Source organism: Alligator sinensis, unplaced genomic scaffold (assembly GCF_000455745.1).
Source record: "Alligator sinensis unplaced genomic scaffold, ASM45574v1 scaffold1065_1, whole genome shotgun sequence".
NCBI classification, from domain to species: Eukaryota; Metazoa; Chordata; order Crocodylia; family Alligatoridae; genus Alligator; species Alligator sinensis.
Genome location: NW_005842812.1, coordinates 379,246 through 397,206, shown reverse-complemented (window position 1 = coordinate 397,206; position 17,961 = coordinate 379,246). Strand labels below are relative to the sequence as shown.

General features: G+C 58.6%; 1 protein-coding gene across 1 annotated transcript in view; it reads right to left on the bottom strand.

The window, feature by feature from the left end:
* Positions 1–17,955, bottom strand: part of IKZF4 (IKAROS family zinc finger 4) — a 24,085-nt gene extending 6,130 nt beyond the window's left edge. The window contains exons 1-5 of the mRNA XM_006035248.2: positions 9,829–17,955; positions 9,469–9,523; positions 4,986–5,090; positions 1,750–2,010; positions 1,496–1,663 (exon numbers count right to left, since the gene is read on the bottom strand). Of these exons, the coding sequence (XP_006035310.2) occupies positions 1,496–1,663; positions 1,750–2,010; positions 4,986–5,090; positions 9,469–9,523; positions 9,829–9,879 (640 nt within the window). The 5' untranslated portion in view covers positions 9,880–17,955. The remainder of the gene's footprint in view (positions 1–1,495; positions 1,664–1,749; positions 2,011–4,985; positions 5,091–9,468; positions 9,524–9,828) is intronic.
* Positions 17,956–17,961: the final 6 nt, after the last annotated feature.

Below are 17,961 nucleotides of genomic sequence, written 5' to 3'. Positions count from 1 at the left end.
AGTGCCCAGAGCATCTTCCTCCCACCCACAGCCTCTGCCAGCTGCTACCTCACGGGGAAAGCCCCAGCTCAAAGGCCATGTTCGAGGAAGATGCTGTGGAAAACACATACGTGACGCAGTGCTCGTTTCTGCTGGCTGGGAGCCAGGGGCAGGATTCCGGCTGAGCCGGCATGATGTCCACCAACTGGGCTGGCACCTTGGACATGGGGGTGCTGCCAGAAGAGCCCCTTCCCTAAAGGCAAAGCCCGTGCTCAAGACAGACACAACCCACTGGGTCTTGAACCAAGCAAGAGCTCTCACAGCCACTGGTGGGGCCCACCACCCTGACCCAGAGGAAGCCCCTCTGCTCAGAGTCAGGCTTGGTTGCAATGATGGGGATAGAGGAGAGGGGGAGGCTGGGCCCAGGGGTGCAGGGGCTGGCCTGAGGCTCAGAGATTGGGTTCAATCCCTTGCTGTGGCACCAGCTTCCCCCATGCCCTTGAGAAGGCCCATTCTTTGGGCCTGTTTCCCCACCCATAGAGCTGGGGATGACAACACTACCCAGAGCACAGCGGGGGGCTGAGGAGGGCTGCCGGGTGCTCAGCCCTGGGGAAGGGAGTCAGGAGTAGCCAAGATGGACAAGACCAGGGGGGTTGCCCTCTGTTCTTCTGCTTTAGGCACTGAGGGGCAAGAGAGAAGGTAAGACAGGTGGCAGGACCCTGGATTTCAGCCCAGACCCCCTCCCTGCAGTGCCCAGCTGGTCAGGAGCTGAGCGGTCCAGCAGTTCCCCCCCTAGACAGTGCCACGTGCTGGGATCCAGCATTCAAGATGCACATGTCTTGAACACTGAGCACAGTTCTGGTCCCCGCATCTCCAAAAGGAAGTAGTAGAACTAGGAAAGGTCTCGGGAAGGACCACCAGTAGGATCAGGCGCCTGGAGCAGTCAGCAGACCAGGAGAGACTAAAAAGGCTGGGACTCTTCCGTTTGGAGAGGAGAAGACTGAGGGGGACAGCACGGAGGTCTAGAACATCAAGATGGGTGCAGACCAAGTGAACAGGGAACTGTTGATCCCCAAGTCCTAGAATACTAGCACCAGGCAGCACCTGCTTCGATTAGGAGGTGACAGATTAAAAAAGAACAAGAAAAGAGACTTTTTAAGCAACGCGTTGTTAACCTGTGGAACTCGCGGCCACAGGAGGGGGTGGAGGCAGAGCGCAGAGCCAGGTGCAACAAGGGGCTAGGTGAATTCATGGCTGATCCATCTATTAAGGGCTGTTAAACAGAGCGGTGGGAGATGTTTCCTCCGGCACCTCTGAACCTACAGTGGTGAATTTCAGGGACAGTCTCAGGCAGGGGGCTGGACTGGAGGTCCCTTCCAGCCCGACTTCTCTAGAATCCTTCTCTGATTCTACTGAACATGGGAGAGATCACTCTAGAGACACCCAGTCCAACACTCTCCCCCTGTATCACCGTCCGCCCCGCCATGGTCACAGACGGCCAGGCTGCCGCTCTTACCCGAGTGCGTGCGGAGGTGGCCAGTGAGCGCGTCCCGCCGGCGGCAGGCATAGTTGCAGAAGGGGCATTTGAAGGGCTTCTCGCCGGAGTGGAGTTTGATGTGGCGCAGCAGGTTGCCCTTCTGCGTGAAGGAGGCGCCGCACTGGTTGCAGTGGAACGGTCTCTCGCCTGCAAGAGGGGCTGCGCATGAGGTCATGCTGAAAGCCCCCCACCCCACCCCGGGCACCCCCCAGCCCAGGCCCAACCCTGCTCACCCGTGTGGCTGCGCTTGTGCACCATGAGCACGTTGGGGCCGATGCACACCATGCCGCAGATGTCACACTTGAGCTTGCCGTTGGGTAGGCGGATGCCGCCGGGGGAGTGCGGCTCTTGCCCGCTGCCGTCGCAGTAGCCCAGGGGCTCTGAGAGCGAGTCCTCCACAATAACGCTGTCCTCCTTGTCCAGCAGCCGGTCATCCTGCACCAGCAGCCGGCTGGTCTCCTCATCGCTGTACATCTCCACCTTGATGGAGTTTGCTGCCAGGGAGGGAACACAAGTGTGAGTAAGGCTGGGGGGAGGCGGGGGGGAGAAGGTGGGGCATGCGCATGAAGAACAGGACCCCATCAGAAGCACACCTGACACCTCCTCTCCACTGTGGTAAGCAGTATGGGTACAAAAGGGTTAACTGGTCTGACAATTGGCCCCTGTAGGGACCCTCCCCCCCCCGCCACTATTTCCACAGGTGAATCTGGCAGGCTCAGCCTGCAGAACTTAAAGGGGTCCCATAAGTCACAGGGAAAAACCCCAGGCAGAGAAAGAACCAGCTGGGACGAGCAAGCCCCTTGCTGTCCTAAGCAGCCATCTGAGGGGACGGAGCGCAGCAGCGGGGAGGCTGAGCGCCAGGAGCAGAGCTTGCACCATGCATGTGCCTGGCTGATCACGCCTGGCCAGGCCGTGGGGCACAGGCCCTCAAAGAAGCAGATGTGGAAGAAATGCAGTGACAACTGCGGGCTACCTTTGCCACTGGGCAGGACCCAGGGCTGCCCATGGGGCAATTCATCTCCTCCCTACATTCAAGGGAGCTTAGCGCTGGAGGCGGTGAAGAGCAAGGCTCCAAGAGGCCACACAAGTGCCCAGAGGCTTGGAAGGAGCCCAAGCAGGAGGACGGAATGAGGGCCTGTCCTCCGGCAGCCGCAGGGGCAGGTACCACGGAGCCATTGAAAGCCGCCAGGAGGAGGGTGTGGGAAGGGCACATGGAAGGGCCTGACACTACAGGATGTCCACGGGGGCTGGAGCACAGGCGGATTCTAGCTGCCCCCAAGCACCCACCAGCAGCGTCCATGCATGCGTGGCGTGGCCTCCCAGCTCGCTCCCACAGCACAGGCGGCTGGGGCTGGGAAGCGGGAAGGAGCCGTGAGCTGTGACCTACATTCCCAGCTATTCCAGCGATCTGTGGAATGCTGGACAACACAAGCCCCGGGGGCACGGCAGCTGGACAGCCGCAGCGCCGGCCGCTTGTCAGAGCAAGGTGCCACCTCACACGGCCGAGAACACAGGGAATCCAGGCCCTGCTCTGGGGCTGCCCGGCCCCACCGCCACGGGGAGGGCAGTGCGAGGCACATGGGAGGCCTCCTAGCCCTGCGCCAGGGCTGTCCAGACGTGAGAGGGCAGGCAGTGGACAAGCTGCTCAGAAGTTAGCACGCTGCCCCGTCACAGTGATCCTAATGCCAAGTGTCTGTGGGCTGGGTGGGGGGGGCTCTACTGGGGGAACAAAACGTGGAAGCAGCTCTGTTGAGGTGTGGCAAGCCTCAAGGTGGAACCCAGGAGTCCTGGCTCTTTCATCCCTAAGAGGTGAGGCAGAGCAGGCAGAAAGGGATCAGAGCCTCATGCAGGGAAGACACTGATGTGGGCTATGCTTCCATTCACTCCCTGGCCCCAGGCACCCGTTTTCCCAGGCGGAGGTGGTTGCAGGGGGGGAGGGACGATGGCCATTGTTCCGCACCGCGGAGCTCAGCCTTGCCGGGGAGTGGGTTATATAACTGTCCTGCCCCTCGGGGGCCTGGTGCTTGGTGGATGAACCAGCTGTGCAGTCAGGTCAGATCAGAGGCAGGGCCGTCACTGGCGGCCTGCTGTTAAAGGGGAAGGGAGCTGTATTTCCCTGCCAGTCGGTCCAGGCGCCAAACTTGGGATGCTATGCCTGTCAGCTCTGCCCTGGGCAAGGCTTTACACAGGGGGTTTCTGTGACCCTCCCCATAGAAGAGTCGATCAGATACCCAGAGGAGAAGAGAAGAGCATGCAAAGCTAGCCGCCCCAGCACCCCAGTCCCCCCTGGGGTTTAGCCTGCCCTAGCTCAGCAACGGCCAGGGCCGGGGGCCAGTCGCCGTGTCAGGGCCATCTCAGGGCCAGCCACCAGGAAACCTGAGCCATGAAGCCAGAGGTGCAGCTGGCAGCTCTGCGTCGCCACCAGCCTCGCACAATGTGACCCTTCTTGGCATGACGTCACCATGATGCATTTTTGATGAGGTTTCATGGCCATGTCAGGGGGAATGGGCTGAACTTGGGCTACAAATGCCTGGAGAGTGTTTGGAGATCTGCCTGCTCTGGGTTTATTCACATCCACAATCTGGAGAGGGAAAGATTTGATCCCAGGCCCGGGGGAGAGCTGAACAGCATCAGGACCCGGCTGCTCTGTGATGGCAGAAGCACTGAGACCCTGCAGCTCTCTCTGCTGCTGTGGGTGCTGGTCCCCGGGCTGTGATCCCTGAGAGACAGCAGCAAGGCAGGGTCAGGACTGAGGGGGATGGGACCTGGGCTGGCTTGGAGAGAAGGCTGAAAGGTGAGAGTACAGGCCTGGCCTCAGGGCCCTGAGTCCCTTCTAGCCTAGAGCAGCCGAGTCTCCTCCACTGGGCCTGGCAGTAAAAGTCCACGCTGAACGGGGGGCGAGGCAGAGGGTGCCCTGCCATCCCGATTGCAGCCAGGGGCAGTGCCAACACTGCTGGCCCCAGTGCCCTCTGGAAGCAGCCCTGGGAGCTACTAACCCTCACCCTCTGCCTGCACTGCAGGGCCTGGAGGTCCTGGGCAAAGCAGATCGGCATGGCTGTCCCAGAGCTTGGCATGGCTAAAACACACACTCCCGCAGAAAACCCAGGCATCCAGGACACATGCACACTCTCCACCCCTTGCCAAGTGCACTGATCCAGCCCAGCCCCACCAGGCTCTGATGGAAGAGGAGCAGGAGGTGTCCCTACAGCCAGGACCACTCCTGTTAAGGAAGCAGCAACCCGCCAGCCTTTCCCCGCTCCTAGCAGAAGTCGGCTTGTCCAGCACCGGCTGCTGGGGCTCTTGGGAATCACATACGCGGTACCTACTTGGGGAGTGAGTGCACCAGGGCAGGCACGTCTCCTGCAGGGCACAGTGCACAGTGCACACCAGGCCACAGCCAGAGCTGCCCCACTGGGAGCTGGTTAGTGGGGGACTCCAGGCCAGGCTCAGAGCAGGGGGCAGTACTCACCACTCAGGGAACGGCTGGGGGACGAGTGCTGGCTGTTGGGGGTGCTGACCGTGGGTCCCACAATTGCTGAGCCGAACTCCTTCTCCAGAGAGGAATCCCCGCTACCTTTGGGAACGAGAAGCAGGAAGACGGGTGAGCCGGGCTGGAGCCAGTCCCTGGTGTAGCCCACAGAGCCTGGGGAGGGGACACCGCAACCTCAGACTGGGTGCTGGCGTGAGCTGCAGCCACTCCCACCCCATGGGGCTGCCAGGGAGTGAGAGCGCACTGAATCAAGGGGTAGGAAGCCCCTGGTCCCTGACCCACAGAGAGCTCCATGCCTCTGGAAGGATGATCTGAGGCATGGTCGTGAAGCAGGCTCCCAGGTGTGTGGCCCCCACCTTGACATGCATTTGGGGGCAGCGTGCTTCCAGCCCAGGGCTGCAGGGCACTCAAGGAGGGCTGCTCTGCTCTCTGGAGGAAGCCAGTGCCCAGCCCCATTGTGGCCTTGTCCAGCCGTGGGGCATGGCAGGCTCGGGAAGGGCCAGGGTTAACTGACTGCACGCCACCATCCAGAGCCAGCTGGGCTCCTCGCCCTTGGCCAGACCCATTGTCCACGTCTCCTCCAGGCTCAAACATGCATGGGGTGGCTCCTGCTCTTCCCAAGTTGCAGGGCCCTGCCTGCGTGTATGTGGGGAAGTGCTGCTGGTGGGAACTACTTCCCATGCCCCGAGGTGATGCAGCACTTCCCAACCCCCTTCCCTTTCCCCTCACAGGGCAGCTGCCCACCTGCTCCTCCCTCCCCCTGTAGCTGCTCCATCAGCTGCCGCCAGAGTCCCGCAAAACCTCTGTGCACTCCCAGAGCTACACACCCCGCAAGTGGGCACTTGCTCTCAGCGAGGAGAGGTCACAAAAACACGTTTCAAACAAGGAGACACGGTGCACACCACCAGGCCAGGGCTGTGCGCAGGGGCCAGGGCAGGCACCTGGAGCTGCAACCTGAGAGCTGTCCTGGGTAGGCTGGAAGGGGGTAACCCAAGCTACCCGCAAGGGTCTGGGCACCCAGCGCCCATTCCACTGTGCCCTTCCGCAGCAGGGCTCCCGTCTGAAGTGGGCAGGTCTCTGCATCTCCCTCCCTGGGGGATTTTTTCTGTGAGGCAGCCCCACGCGCCCCCTTCCCCACGACGCACGAAGGATCAGAAACAGCACAGGGCTCTTCCAGAACTCCCCCCACCACCACCACCCGCCCCCGACATCTCACTTCCATTATTCTACCTTGCTGAAGAGCCCCTGGAGTGTTATCACAGCCAACTCCTTGGAAACAGCCCTGGCATCCAGGCTGCGCGTGCATGTCTGTGCTGTGCTGCGCCAGGAGGGCGAGCACAGCCACTCACCTTCCAGGAAGAACAGATTCCTGGAAGTGAGAGAAGCGGCCGTCATTTCACAGCCAGGCAGCACGGCACCGAGAGCAGGAATCCAGGACTGCAGCATCCCCTTAGCGGAGCTGCTGCCTCGCTCCTCTCCGGCTGCACAAGGAGTGGGGGGGCTGGAGCACTGGGCCTGGGGCTGCTGTGTGTGTGGGGGGGAGCCATGGTGGCAGTAGCCGGCCCCTTGCAGAGAAGGGTTGCGGCTCGAGTACAGGGTGTCTGAAGCCCAACAGGGGGTGGGAGGTGTCACAGCAGCCACCATTAGTGACGGCCCTGTGGCGGAGCCCGCTGCAGACAGAGCCGGTTGTCACTGAGCAAACTCCCCTGGAAGACAAGTACTCCCCCTGCCTCCATTGGGGTCCTCCCCCCGCTGACGGGTCATTGGGAAGCAGGCCCTGCTCCCTCACAGGGTTGGGACCAGCCGGCATCTGGAGCCCAGGTTTGCTGGGCTATGGGGATACTGTCAGTGCAAAGCAGCCACCCGCCACAACCCACCCCCTTACCCTACCTGCAGCCCCTCCATGCTGGCTGCAAGCCTAAGCCTGCCTTTCCTGGGCCCTTTCTGCTGAAGGATCCCAGAGATCCTCTGCTGTGCCTGGCAGAGCCAGAGAAGGGTGCGCTGTGCTCTGGCTAAGGACAGCAACTTGAGGGAGAGAGGCTGCAGGGTCCGGGGGGGAGGCAGATACGTCCCCGGCCCTCCAGCCCAGAACCCGCCAGCCCTACAGAACAGCTGGAGGCTGCTGCTGGGACTTGACCTTTGCCTGGGAGCCTGAGCCACCCCTCCGGAGCAACTCAGGCAAGGCAGCATTAACCCTTTCTTTCCAGCCTCGAGGGCAGGCCCTGGGAAGCCACCTGCACTCATTGAACAGGCCCAGAGCCTCATGCAACAGAGCAGCAGGTTTCCTATCAGGGATGCCCAAGGGAACCAGAGTGCCAGCCTGCTCCTCCGTCTCTCCGGGGTGAGTTGGGGGAAGGGAGCGGGGAGGGGTCCTCAATGGTCTCTCTAGGTTTGATTCCTATAACCACCCAGACTCCAGCCACTGGCAGCCCCAGGGAATGTGTCTCTGACTCTCTGTGCCTGGGGCGCAGGGACATCACACACATCATTCAGCCTCATGCACCGTTTCAGAGAGCCCAACGCACCAGGCCGGCTGGGATGCATGCCAAGCAGAAGAAGCAATGCTGTGCTCAGCCCTAGTAACTCTGGGCCCAGCACCTGGGAATATGGGGGTCACAGATGGGCAGCTACACTGCTATTGCAGTGATAAGGGACAAGAGCTTCACCATCAATATAGTCTGAGGCCAGGCTGCCTCCAGGAGCTGACACCTGCCTCCTGCTTGTAGCTCAGGACCCAAGAGTTCGAGCGCTCTGGGGCTCACCTGGGAGAGCAAAGCAGCATGAGGCAGGCCTGGCGCTAGAGTGACCAGCCAGGCAGGGAGAATGCAGGCCTGAATGGAGCCTGCAAAGCCGCTGCTCCTGGAAAGCACCCACCACAGCAGGACACAGCTACTGCAGGACCCAGCTGCTGCTACTTGTGGAACCAGGTGTCCCGGCACGCGAGCAATATCCTGGCAGCCAGCGGTGCCCGGAGAGAAACCCAACACATGCAGCCTCCAGCGAATGGAGGAAAACTACTGGGGAAGAGACAGGCCCCCTCAGGCCACCCCCTAGTTATAACAGCCCCAGCCGTGCCCCACATTTGAACGAATGTACTTCACTTCTGACCCCTGTCCTGCTCTGGCGCCTTCAGCCCCCATGGCTCTGCGAGTCCACCTTCATCTATAGCCCAAATGTGGAGCCATCCCCTAGCCCATGACACGCGACTGCAACGTTTCCTCTCGCCTGTATCACCTGCAAGTCTACGGGCAGCTTGGGGCTTTCCCTTGAGTGGGGATTGACAGCTTGGAACTGGGCGACACCATTACAGCACAGACACACGTATCCCCTGGAAATCGCTTCCAACCCCTGGGGGTAGAAGCCAGGTTCCTAAGCAGCCGGTGATCAATCCCTAATGGGATAAGGGATAGTAAGGTCTCTGCCCCAGGGCAGTTTGCATCTAAATGGGCCTCCGTGGTATCAGCAGTTCTGAGGCTACAAACCACCACGGCGAGAGCTCCCCCCTTCCCATTTCCCAGGGGAGCAGTTCCACCATTTAAACCCCAAACTCACCACAGCTTTAAGCCAGAGCTCTGTAATATGCAACTACGGAGGCATTTGGCATATGACAGCATTTAGCATACGGGGGCAATATGCAACTATGGGTGCATTTAGCATATGGGGCACCTGACATCATCCCTTGGGGGACCTGAACTATCACTGGTGTTTGCTAGTGTGGCATCTCTTCCTGTGCAGAGGTAAGGAGTCTTGGAGGAAGGAGAATCTGTGTGGTATTATCATAGCCAGGATATATATCATAGCCAACCCATCTTTCCCTCAGAGCCTGGAGATCCTGCCAAGTGTCACTGGAAGGAGATGGTTTCCCTTTGCTTTGCAGGCAGGTCCCAGATCTGGCCTGGGATCCAGGTGACCTGGATGTGGCCTCAAGACCAAACCCCAAACACTCGTACTGGAGGTAAACCCGCTCCTTGAAACAAGGAACACTGTGTGCTGGTATTAATAACTGGAGAATGTTATGAGGGCAGTGACCCTCTACCTGGGATCTCTCCAGCGAATATTAACAACCTTTTACAGAAGCAGGATGCCAGTCATCGTGGTCCCCCTGCTTTCCCTGTGGCGGGTCTTGTGCTGTGCCAGGGCTGACTGTAGCTTTACTAAGAGTTTAGTTTATGGATTTGTCTGGGCTGGTTTGGACAAGGCTGATCCTGCCTCAAGCAGGGGGTTGGACTAGATATGGCCTCTGGAGGTCCCTTCCAGCTCCGCTTCTCTAGGATTTTTATGACTAACACGGCACAGTAGGAAACAACCCACCTCCCCATCATGTTCAGAGCCTGGAGTATGGCCTGGCAGGAAAGCGATTTAACAGGCACCAGCGTTAGACCTTCAGCCAGGCGTCAGGCAGCACAGGGCGGCCTTCGGATACCGCGGTCCGAAACATAGGAGGAAAGAAACAGAAACGTACCGGATATGTAAGAACGTCCATTACAGTCTTCTATATCCATCTTTGAGGGGCTGAGCTGGAAGGCAAGCAGAGCTCAGTCAGGAGGCTGCGGTTTTGTTTCCAGATTCCACGCTACAAAAACCAGCCTGGCCTGGCAGCATCCCACAGGAAAGGAATTACTTACCTGGCCTTAGTTTGTTTAATGCAGCACTGATCTTGACACCAACCTGCTGACCCGAGGGGCCCCCCACCCTGGCTCAGCTTGTGCCCCCACCTCCACCACTGGGCAGCAAGAGCCTGTTTTAGCAATGACCGGCACAGAGCAGTTCGCACCGCAAGGTTTGGGCAGCTCGCAGGGTGCTGCGTCTAAGTAGCTCGTACCTGCCTCTGCCATTGCAGCTCCGACCCAGGCACAGGGTCCCGGACTGGCATTAGCACCTACAAGTCAAATTCACACTGCGGCAAATGGGAGGAGAGGGAAGAAAAGCAGCTGGAGATCCACTGGGGTAGCTGAGGAAGCAACGCCTGATCCAAACTGCCCGGGCCCAGAAGGACAACCAGCCACAGGCCGCTGCTGTGGGTGGTAAGGCAGAACTGCAGCTGTGCAGACAACTCCTGGACCTGTTGTGCCCCTTGACCACAGGGCGCCATCCCCCAAACGCCAATGCTGGGATATCTGGTGGGCAGGCGAGTCGTGCCGCGCTGAGGCTTGTAACTTGATTTTATCAATGAAAAAGAATCACTCGTCGGGCAACGAGACCGAACGCGAGCACCGCGCTCCCCCCAGCAGCAGCCATTCCCGAGATCCCGCCAGCAGAGACACAAAATCCGCCTTGCGCTTTGCCGCCTGGCGCCCCGCGGAGATAATGAACGTTTTATACATTCAAATGGGCTTTTTATTTGTCAATTACATTTGCTGTTTAAGAAACAAAACGCGCACGGGCTTCGAAACGCGACGTTCGCTGCTTGGGATTCATGCCGTCGCTGGCAGCCAGCGTGCTCCGCTGCGGGGAGGGTTTGCTGCGGAGAGCAATTAAAAGAAGTGATAATTTGTGGAGATGAACCAGCTCCTCGCGGAGGAGATCAAACGCGGTTTGCAAAATGTGAACACGAGAAGCAGTGGCAGTAACTTTTCGTCCGCTCCCTTTCCTCGCCGCTGAACTCTCATACGGGCTCGATAGAGAAAGGATCTGAGTTGTGGCCCTCTCTGGGAACTTCTGCTTTAAACAAGATTTTTTTTTTTTTTAAAAGACGGCTTATTGAATGGACAAATAAATAGTCTTTGTCTCACTGGTGGCAGGATGCAGCATGACAAACCCAGCAGTGGACAGCATATCAGTCAGCGTCTATTAACCTGCTCAATCTAACTACATACTTGGTTTTAATTTTTAACCCCCCACTGTGCTGAATTGAAAAGTGAACGTAGGGATGAGTTGGCTTTGACGAGACGGCATCTCATTACCAGGTCAACTGTTGAAATCAAGTTCGGGTCAGCAGCAACTCCTGGATGCAGTCACCTCCCGGGGCTGCTTGCCAGGCTGGGGAAGATGAGCTGGCAGGTCTCAGCCCATTTCACAGTCAGGCAAGTACCTTTCTTACCAAATTCTATAGTTAATTGCTAGAAACAAATGAACAGTCAAAACCCCCCACATGCCTGGGCTCTGCCGTCTGCCCTCGTCACACTGACAAGGCCAAGGGCTGGTTATAGACGGTGGCTGTGCCGTCAGGACAGCAGGTCTGCTGGGCCTCCGTCCGGGCTGACAAGCAGAGGGAAAGCAGAGAGCTCCAGAATGTCCCTTCCTGTCCCAGGGTAGCCGTTAACCTGGCAAGATGGAAATACTTTAGGTTGAAATATATATCCCAGGGTCTGTGGGGACTGTGGTTTGAAATGTATCTGGCTGCTTCGTGGGTGCGGAGCCCATAATTTAGCTTTTGATTGCACTGTGCACGGCTGGAGATGCAGGCTCTGCACGGAGGGCTCCTGGTGTGCTGGGAGAAGACGATTATGCTCAGCAACCCTCATCTCTCGTGCGTGGCTGGAAAGCTCCTGGGACCTGCCCCATCCCCGGTGTGTTGGCCACAGCACTGACGGTTCGGATCAATGCTGCAGGTGGGGGGCTGGCCTAGGAGGACTGGCTTGCACGCAGAGTAAGCAGCTGGTCATTACAGTGTGGGGAACCAGCTGGGGACTCTGTCCAGCTGATGACTGGATATCTGCCCTGTCTGCCATGGAGGGACCAAGTGCAAGGAGACCCCAGCCCGGCGTGAAGGTTCTCTCTGCCCTGTGCCAGTGATGGCATGGTGAAGCCACGAAGCACAGATGATGGCTGTGGGAGCCTGACCACGCACCCAGGAGCCCCGCGGGCCTTGAGGAAGGATGGGCTGTAACAAGGAATCTTGGCTAGGAATGCAAACAAAGCCAGGCTGCTCATTTAAAGAGCCTTTCTTCCCTCGTGATGGAAACATGAATATCTACGCTGACAAACCTGAGGGCTCGAGCCCAGCCCCGGCCCATCCACAGAACCAGGGTGCTCTAAAGCATGGTGAGCAGCATGATAACAGAGACCTGAAACAGCTCAGTAGCCGGGGACCCCCACCCAGGACAGCAACATGTCTGCATTGAGAACGGGACCTCCTGTCCCCATGCCCTGAATGGACGCGCAGCACCTACCAGCCCTACCACCCCAGGCTGGCCCGTGTGATGGACAGGGAGGGGGGAGCTTGGCTCAGAGAACTGGATTGATCCCTGCTCTTCTCCTGAGCGTCTCAGTGGAACTTGTTTTATCCACAACAGACACAAGAGCCTCTTTGGCTTACGAGACCTTGCCTGAAAGCTCCGGAGGCAATGGCATGCAACCTACTTTGCCTCCCTGGGGAGGCCAGCACCCACCTGGGGGAGTGAGGGGGAGGGGAACCCAAGTGTACAGGGCTGGTAACTGGTTCTCACTCCTGCTGGCTTGAGCCAATCCATCCTGGCTGTGAGCAAGGCAGAGACCTGTCCACGATGCACCTGGCTTGCAGATGTGCACTGCCTCCAGGGTCTGCTATGAAGGGGTCAGCCTAAACTCTGCTGCTCTGAATTTCTTCCCATGACTCCTAGTTCTACCCTGCAGGCTGCAAAACGGGGCTTGCATTTAACCATCCTAGCACCAGTCGCTAAACCCACAGCTGACTCAGGAGGAGAATGCTACGCTCTAGCTTAACAAGACGGGAGGAGCTGCAATGCTATCGGGGCGCCAACGTGGAAGCCTCCCCTCGTTTGAAGCTACATACCTTCCGTCAGGCTCAGCAGAGTGACAGGCCGTGAAGAACGAAACTCTCTCAACTTCACTAGATCCCCAAGACTGTCCCACAGAGTGGATCTGTATGGGGCACTTCGTTAGAAACAGCCCGGGCTTTGTGGTCCCTTCCAGCTCTACTTCTCTCTGATTTCTAGGGTGATTTTTCCAGGGGTCTCAACTCCCAGCCTGGAAGGCACTGGCCAGACCGGTGTTCCCTGAAATGGGGGCTAGGATGAAGATGTGGCTCCTGGGGGAGCCGTGAGAACACCTCCCTGAAGCGCTAGTGGTGCAAGGACAATCAAGAGCCAAAACAGATGCACCAGGCAGTGAGACGCACCCTGCTCCAGAGAGTCCACTAAGGAGGGAGCTATCTGTGCCGGTGACAGCTCGGGCCAGGCCAGGCTCTGCCAGCTGAAAGAGGCTGTGCATTCACTTACTCCTGACAGGAGCAGAGACTGCAGGTACTCATAAGGTCCAGGGGGCCAGAAACACGTGCTCTTCATCCTCCCACCCAGGCGGACAGAGCTGACCTGGACTGAGCTGCTCTAGCAACTGTTGGGGTTCACACACCTCTGCTGGTGATGTAGGAAATGTCTTGCGGATGCCTGAGCATGGGCCCCACTCCATGCCGGGGATGAAGGGGTGGCTGATCCCACCCCTGGGGGCTGCTCGTGTTTAGTTGGAAGTCTAGGCACCAAAATACAGGGGATTTCCAGACACTGGTCTAGCTCCCAGAGGGCTGGAGCAGGAGGTACCCATAAATCACCCTAGCAAGGTGGATGGATCCCGAGTGAAAGAGGCAGCGGAAACCTTTGTCCCACCTCCAGCTTCAGCTAAGATTCATCTTCTCTCTCCTGCCTATAGCGCCTCAGCATTTCTCTCCCCCCTCAGCAGTCATTAACCTCCACCCTGGGACGCAGCGGGTAGAAGAGACACTACATCAGACAGCTGCAACACAAGAGCTAGAAGGTCCTGCGTTAAAAAGCAGCAGCAACCAACTAAACCTTTAAATGCCAGCCAGTAATATGCACTGGGTACAACCATTCTGGTTTTTAAATCAAGCCCAGGTAGTGCCTGCGCCTGCCGGGAGACACTGGAGCATTTAAGTGCTTTCAACTGCAGGCAAGAGGGAGAAATGCGAGGTCTCCAAACCTGAAAATACAAATCCAATCAAATGAAAATACCTCTGGGTTCACTGCTGAATGTAGCTCAACAGCAACAGGCTTTGCCTCCTCCCAGGAGGGGAATTGCAGAGGGAAAAGGACCAAGTTCTCCACTAGGGATGTTTCTTATTCAACTTAGTTTTTATTTTACGTATGATATGAATGGGGAAGGGATGCCTTAAGCTGCCTTTGACTCTCTCAGGGCAGCAGTGGGTGCCTGGCAGGTTTGGGATGGTTTGCTTTCCTCAACCAAGAGGAATTTAGCTTGTTCTTTATGATCCTTAAAAAATACTTTATAGTAACAGTCACAGCCACAAAGCCCAAGAGCCACAGAAACAAGTAGGCAGGATTCGTTTCCCCATCAAATGGTTTAAAGCATTATTCACTGGGTGAGGGTCTATAGATCTCTAGCATCACAGGCGGGGGGTGGGGCGGGGAGCTTTCCCTGAAGGAGTCACTGCCGTAACTTTAGTGCAGGCTAAGAAGTTTCAGCCAGTTTTCTAGGCTGCCGCCAAATCTTCCATCGAAACAAGGGACACAAGATGTGACCACCACCAAACTCCTGACCCCCCTGGATTGTTTGCAAGATAAAAGGGGGGGTGGACCCCCCCAATCATTTGCAAGCTGAAAGGGGGGGGGGCAGGAGACAGAGGCACACAGTTTTGTTCCTGTGCAGGTCAATTTTATGCGATTAAACTCTCTCCAGGAATGAGAGGTCCAGGTAGTGCTCTGAACTATATCCCCAATGTCACATTAGGCTTTAAGCTCCCAGGGAAATGCCAGTGTAGCAGACAGAGCACAGGTCTTCAATGATGCCGCACTTGGCTCCTGCTGCTAGCGGCCACCAATCCAGACTGGCTGCAGGTGAGCGACTTCACCTCCCACGGGGTAAGTTCTCCGTCTACAAGGTGGAGACAGAGTTGGAGATGCCCGCTGCACTTGGCATTCAGAGGACTGGCTACTGGGTACTGTGTACAAGGTAGGACATGAAACGGGAGATCATAAGTGATCACAGCACAGTGCCGGTACCATGGGACGGCATCACATGAAAGGCTCCTCAGACTTTCCCCCAGTGGCTTGCCAAGAGAACTCCAAACCGTTGTTTCACTTGGGTGAGGGGCACAGTGCCAGTAGCACCCCTGGGACACCCTCAGCACTCATGGAAAGAAGCAAAGCCCAGAGTCAATGCCGCAACACACTTCATTTCTCCTGACAAGGTGCTGCCCAAAGCTGGCACCGGATGACCTCTCCCCCTCCTCTTGGGGCAGTTCAGTGCGCTGGCCTGCTCGGGGCAGGGAAAACGGTGGTTTGAAAGCCAACCCCTTTTCCCGTGTGTCTGCACTCCTTGGGCTTGGACAGCGATGGAGTCATGCCCAGAGGGCCACGTCCCCCAAAGGAGCATATTTGCACTAGGGAGCTTTGCCACGGGCTGCTCTGCTCCCAGCACCAATGGAGGGAGCCCCAGCCTCAGCCGGTGCCAAGAGCAGCAGCTGCAATCCCGTGCTGATGAGACAGCGGGGCCTAGTGGGTGGAGCCCTGGAGTCTGACTTGGGAGACTTGCTTAGCTGATCACTGAGCCCATTAGCCTTTCAAGGGAGCCTGGGTGATTGCCTCAGCTCTGCACGTTGTGGACAGCACTTCGTATCCACAGACAAACTTTACATGAGGACCATCAGACAAGCATTGCTGCCTGCTGAGTGCCACAGGAACCAGTGCAGCATGTGTGGCAGGACTGCAGCCGTAATGAGAGGCTCAACATCTCCGCTGGCAGACTGCGATTCAGTACAAGCTGGAAGGCCCCTGCTGCTGCTGCTCCCGGCCCGCTCTTTCCATCTGTGCCCGCACAGTTTCCAACACGAGGGCTTTTTTCCACCACAGCTGCAGGCATATGCCACCGAGGGACCCAGCCGGAGGCTGAGAGGAGCGCGCGCGTCATCGCAAATGCTCTGGAAAGCAGCTCCGGGCAAAGTCTTCTTGTCTTTTAAAAAGTTTCGTTTCCATCAGTGCCGCGAGTGCCCAGGCGCCGGTCTCAGAGGCACCCGTGGGGGTGCGATGCCGCTGACAGGCAGAGCTGAATGTGGCCTCATGAATGGAAAACCCCCTCGTGAACCAGTGATGCTGATGCAAAGCGAGCGACAGCAGACTTTGGGTGCCGTCACCTGGGCTGAGCCCTTCAGTCCTACCCACTGCAGCCTGGCCCTGGTCACAGGGTCCTGCCATGTGCCGGGAAATGCTCTACGGTGCAATGGGAAAAAAACACATTCCAGGCAACAGCCCACCCAGAGCAACTCCAGGCTGAGCCAGGAAGGGCCCAAGGGTCTCTTGGGGGCTCAGCAAGAAGTCCGTGTCTCGAGGAGGTGTTGCTGCCTGGTGTCAGTTGGACAAACCTGATAAACCACAGCCCTTTTCTGTTACCACAGCCTGAATCCGTACACCAAAGAGCGGACCAGGGCCTTGTCACAGCAAAGCACCAGCCTCTCTGGTGCTGCTCGAGGCCCCGGTGACAGCTGGTGCTTGCACACAGCAGCAGCAGAAGGGGGAAGTTTTCATGCAGCATCCAGTGCCAGACTCACCAGCTCAGCAGAGCAGGCTCGAAGGCCAGAGTCCTGGCTCTGGACCGCAGCAAGTGGCCGTGGGCATCCTGGTCACAATGCCACACTCCCCAGCCCCTCTCCAAACTAGAGCTGCTCCCCCTTCTCCTCCAGCCAAGGAGCAGGCAGTGACAGTGGTTACTCTGGGATGGTGCCTTGTGCCTTCTCCATGAGCAGCAGGGGACCAATGTTCCACCGATGCTTCCCCGCCGCTGTCGCTCTGGGCCTGGGCAGGGGCCCCCGGCTAAGCCACTTCCAAGCTCCCCTCGCTTGCCTGAGAGCAGCATCTGGTCCAAGAGCTCCACATGACCTGCCCTGCCCTTCTCCTACGAGCACGGCTGGGCACGGAGGATCCTCCAGGTGCTGCCTGTGACGGGGAGAGAAGAAAGCCCCTCCGTGAGCGCTGCCGGCGCCAGGCCCACATGCACACAGGCTGGCCAGGCAAGTTGTGCTGCCAGAGGCGGTTGTCCGGCTCTGGCGAGGTGAAGCTCTGTCTGTGCGGGAGGCTGAGGGTTCTGCTCTGCCCAGGCCTCCTCCAGCTGCAAGACGCACGAGGACAGCGGAGCAGGCGCCTCGAACCGTCAAGCGGATGCTTCACACAATTCCCCCGCTCCCGTGCATCAGTCACACAGGCAAGAACAGTCCAGAGATGAATCTGCTGCCCTGGGCTGAGGGCTTGTGCCTGCCCCAGCTCCCACACCACGCTGGATCTCACGACGTCACCGAACACTGCCGTGCCCAACTGCCCCCGTGCAAGAACCCCAAACTCTGCCCTCTCAGAGGCTGGAAAGAAGCACACACAGACTCAGAGGCACTTGCATCTGGGGACCAATGGACCGAAGACGCACGGCGCCATGAAAGGAACCCCCTCGGCCCCCGCTGTGCTCCAGGCAGCGCCACAAAGCTCTGGGCAGGAAACCTGCATCTACAGCCCCGGCCACAAGGGAAGGAGGTGCAGCGCGCAGGCTGATCACACCTGCAGCCCCCCCCGCCTGGCTGGGCACGGATTTGGTTTCACAATCACACCACCCGGAGCCGGCCGCTGTGGCGCGGGTTTGCACGGGCAGCCCCAGGAAGGGGGTTCCTCCTCCATGGGACTGAGAAGACGCTGAAGTCTTCCCAGGACGTGAGCCCCTCAGGCAGCCTGACAGCGAGAAAGGGGGAGTCGTCGCCCCCCCCCCCTCCGCCGGCCCAGAAATTAGAAACTTTGGCTGCAAAACGAGCCGGCAGGCCCCTCTCAGGCAGCCCCGGAGCCAGGCTCAGAGCCAGGGGCCGGGCTTGGTGCCCACTGCCCACGCCGGCCTGGGGCAGAGCGGGGCGGGGGGGCTCCGCCAGGGCAGGAGGGGCCATGCACTGAAGCCCAGGGCCCGGCTGCACAGAGAGAGGGCAGGGGTGTGCAGGGGGGCGGGGGAGCAGCCCCTGCACCTCTAGGAGGAGTAAAGGGGACCTTAAAATGCCCCCGCCCGTGGCCCCTCCCCA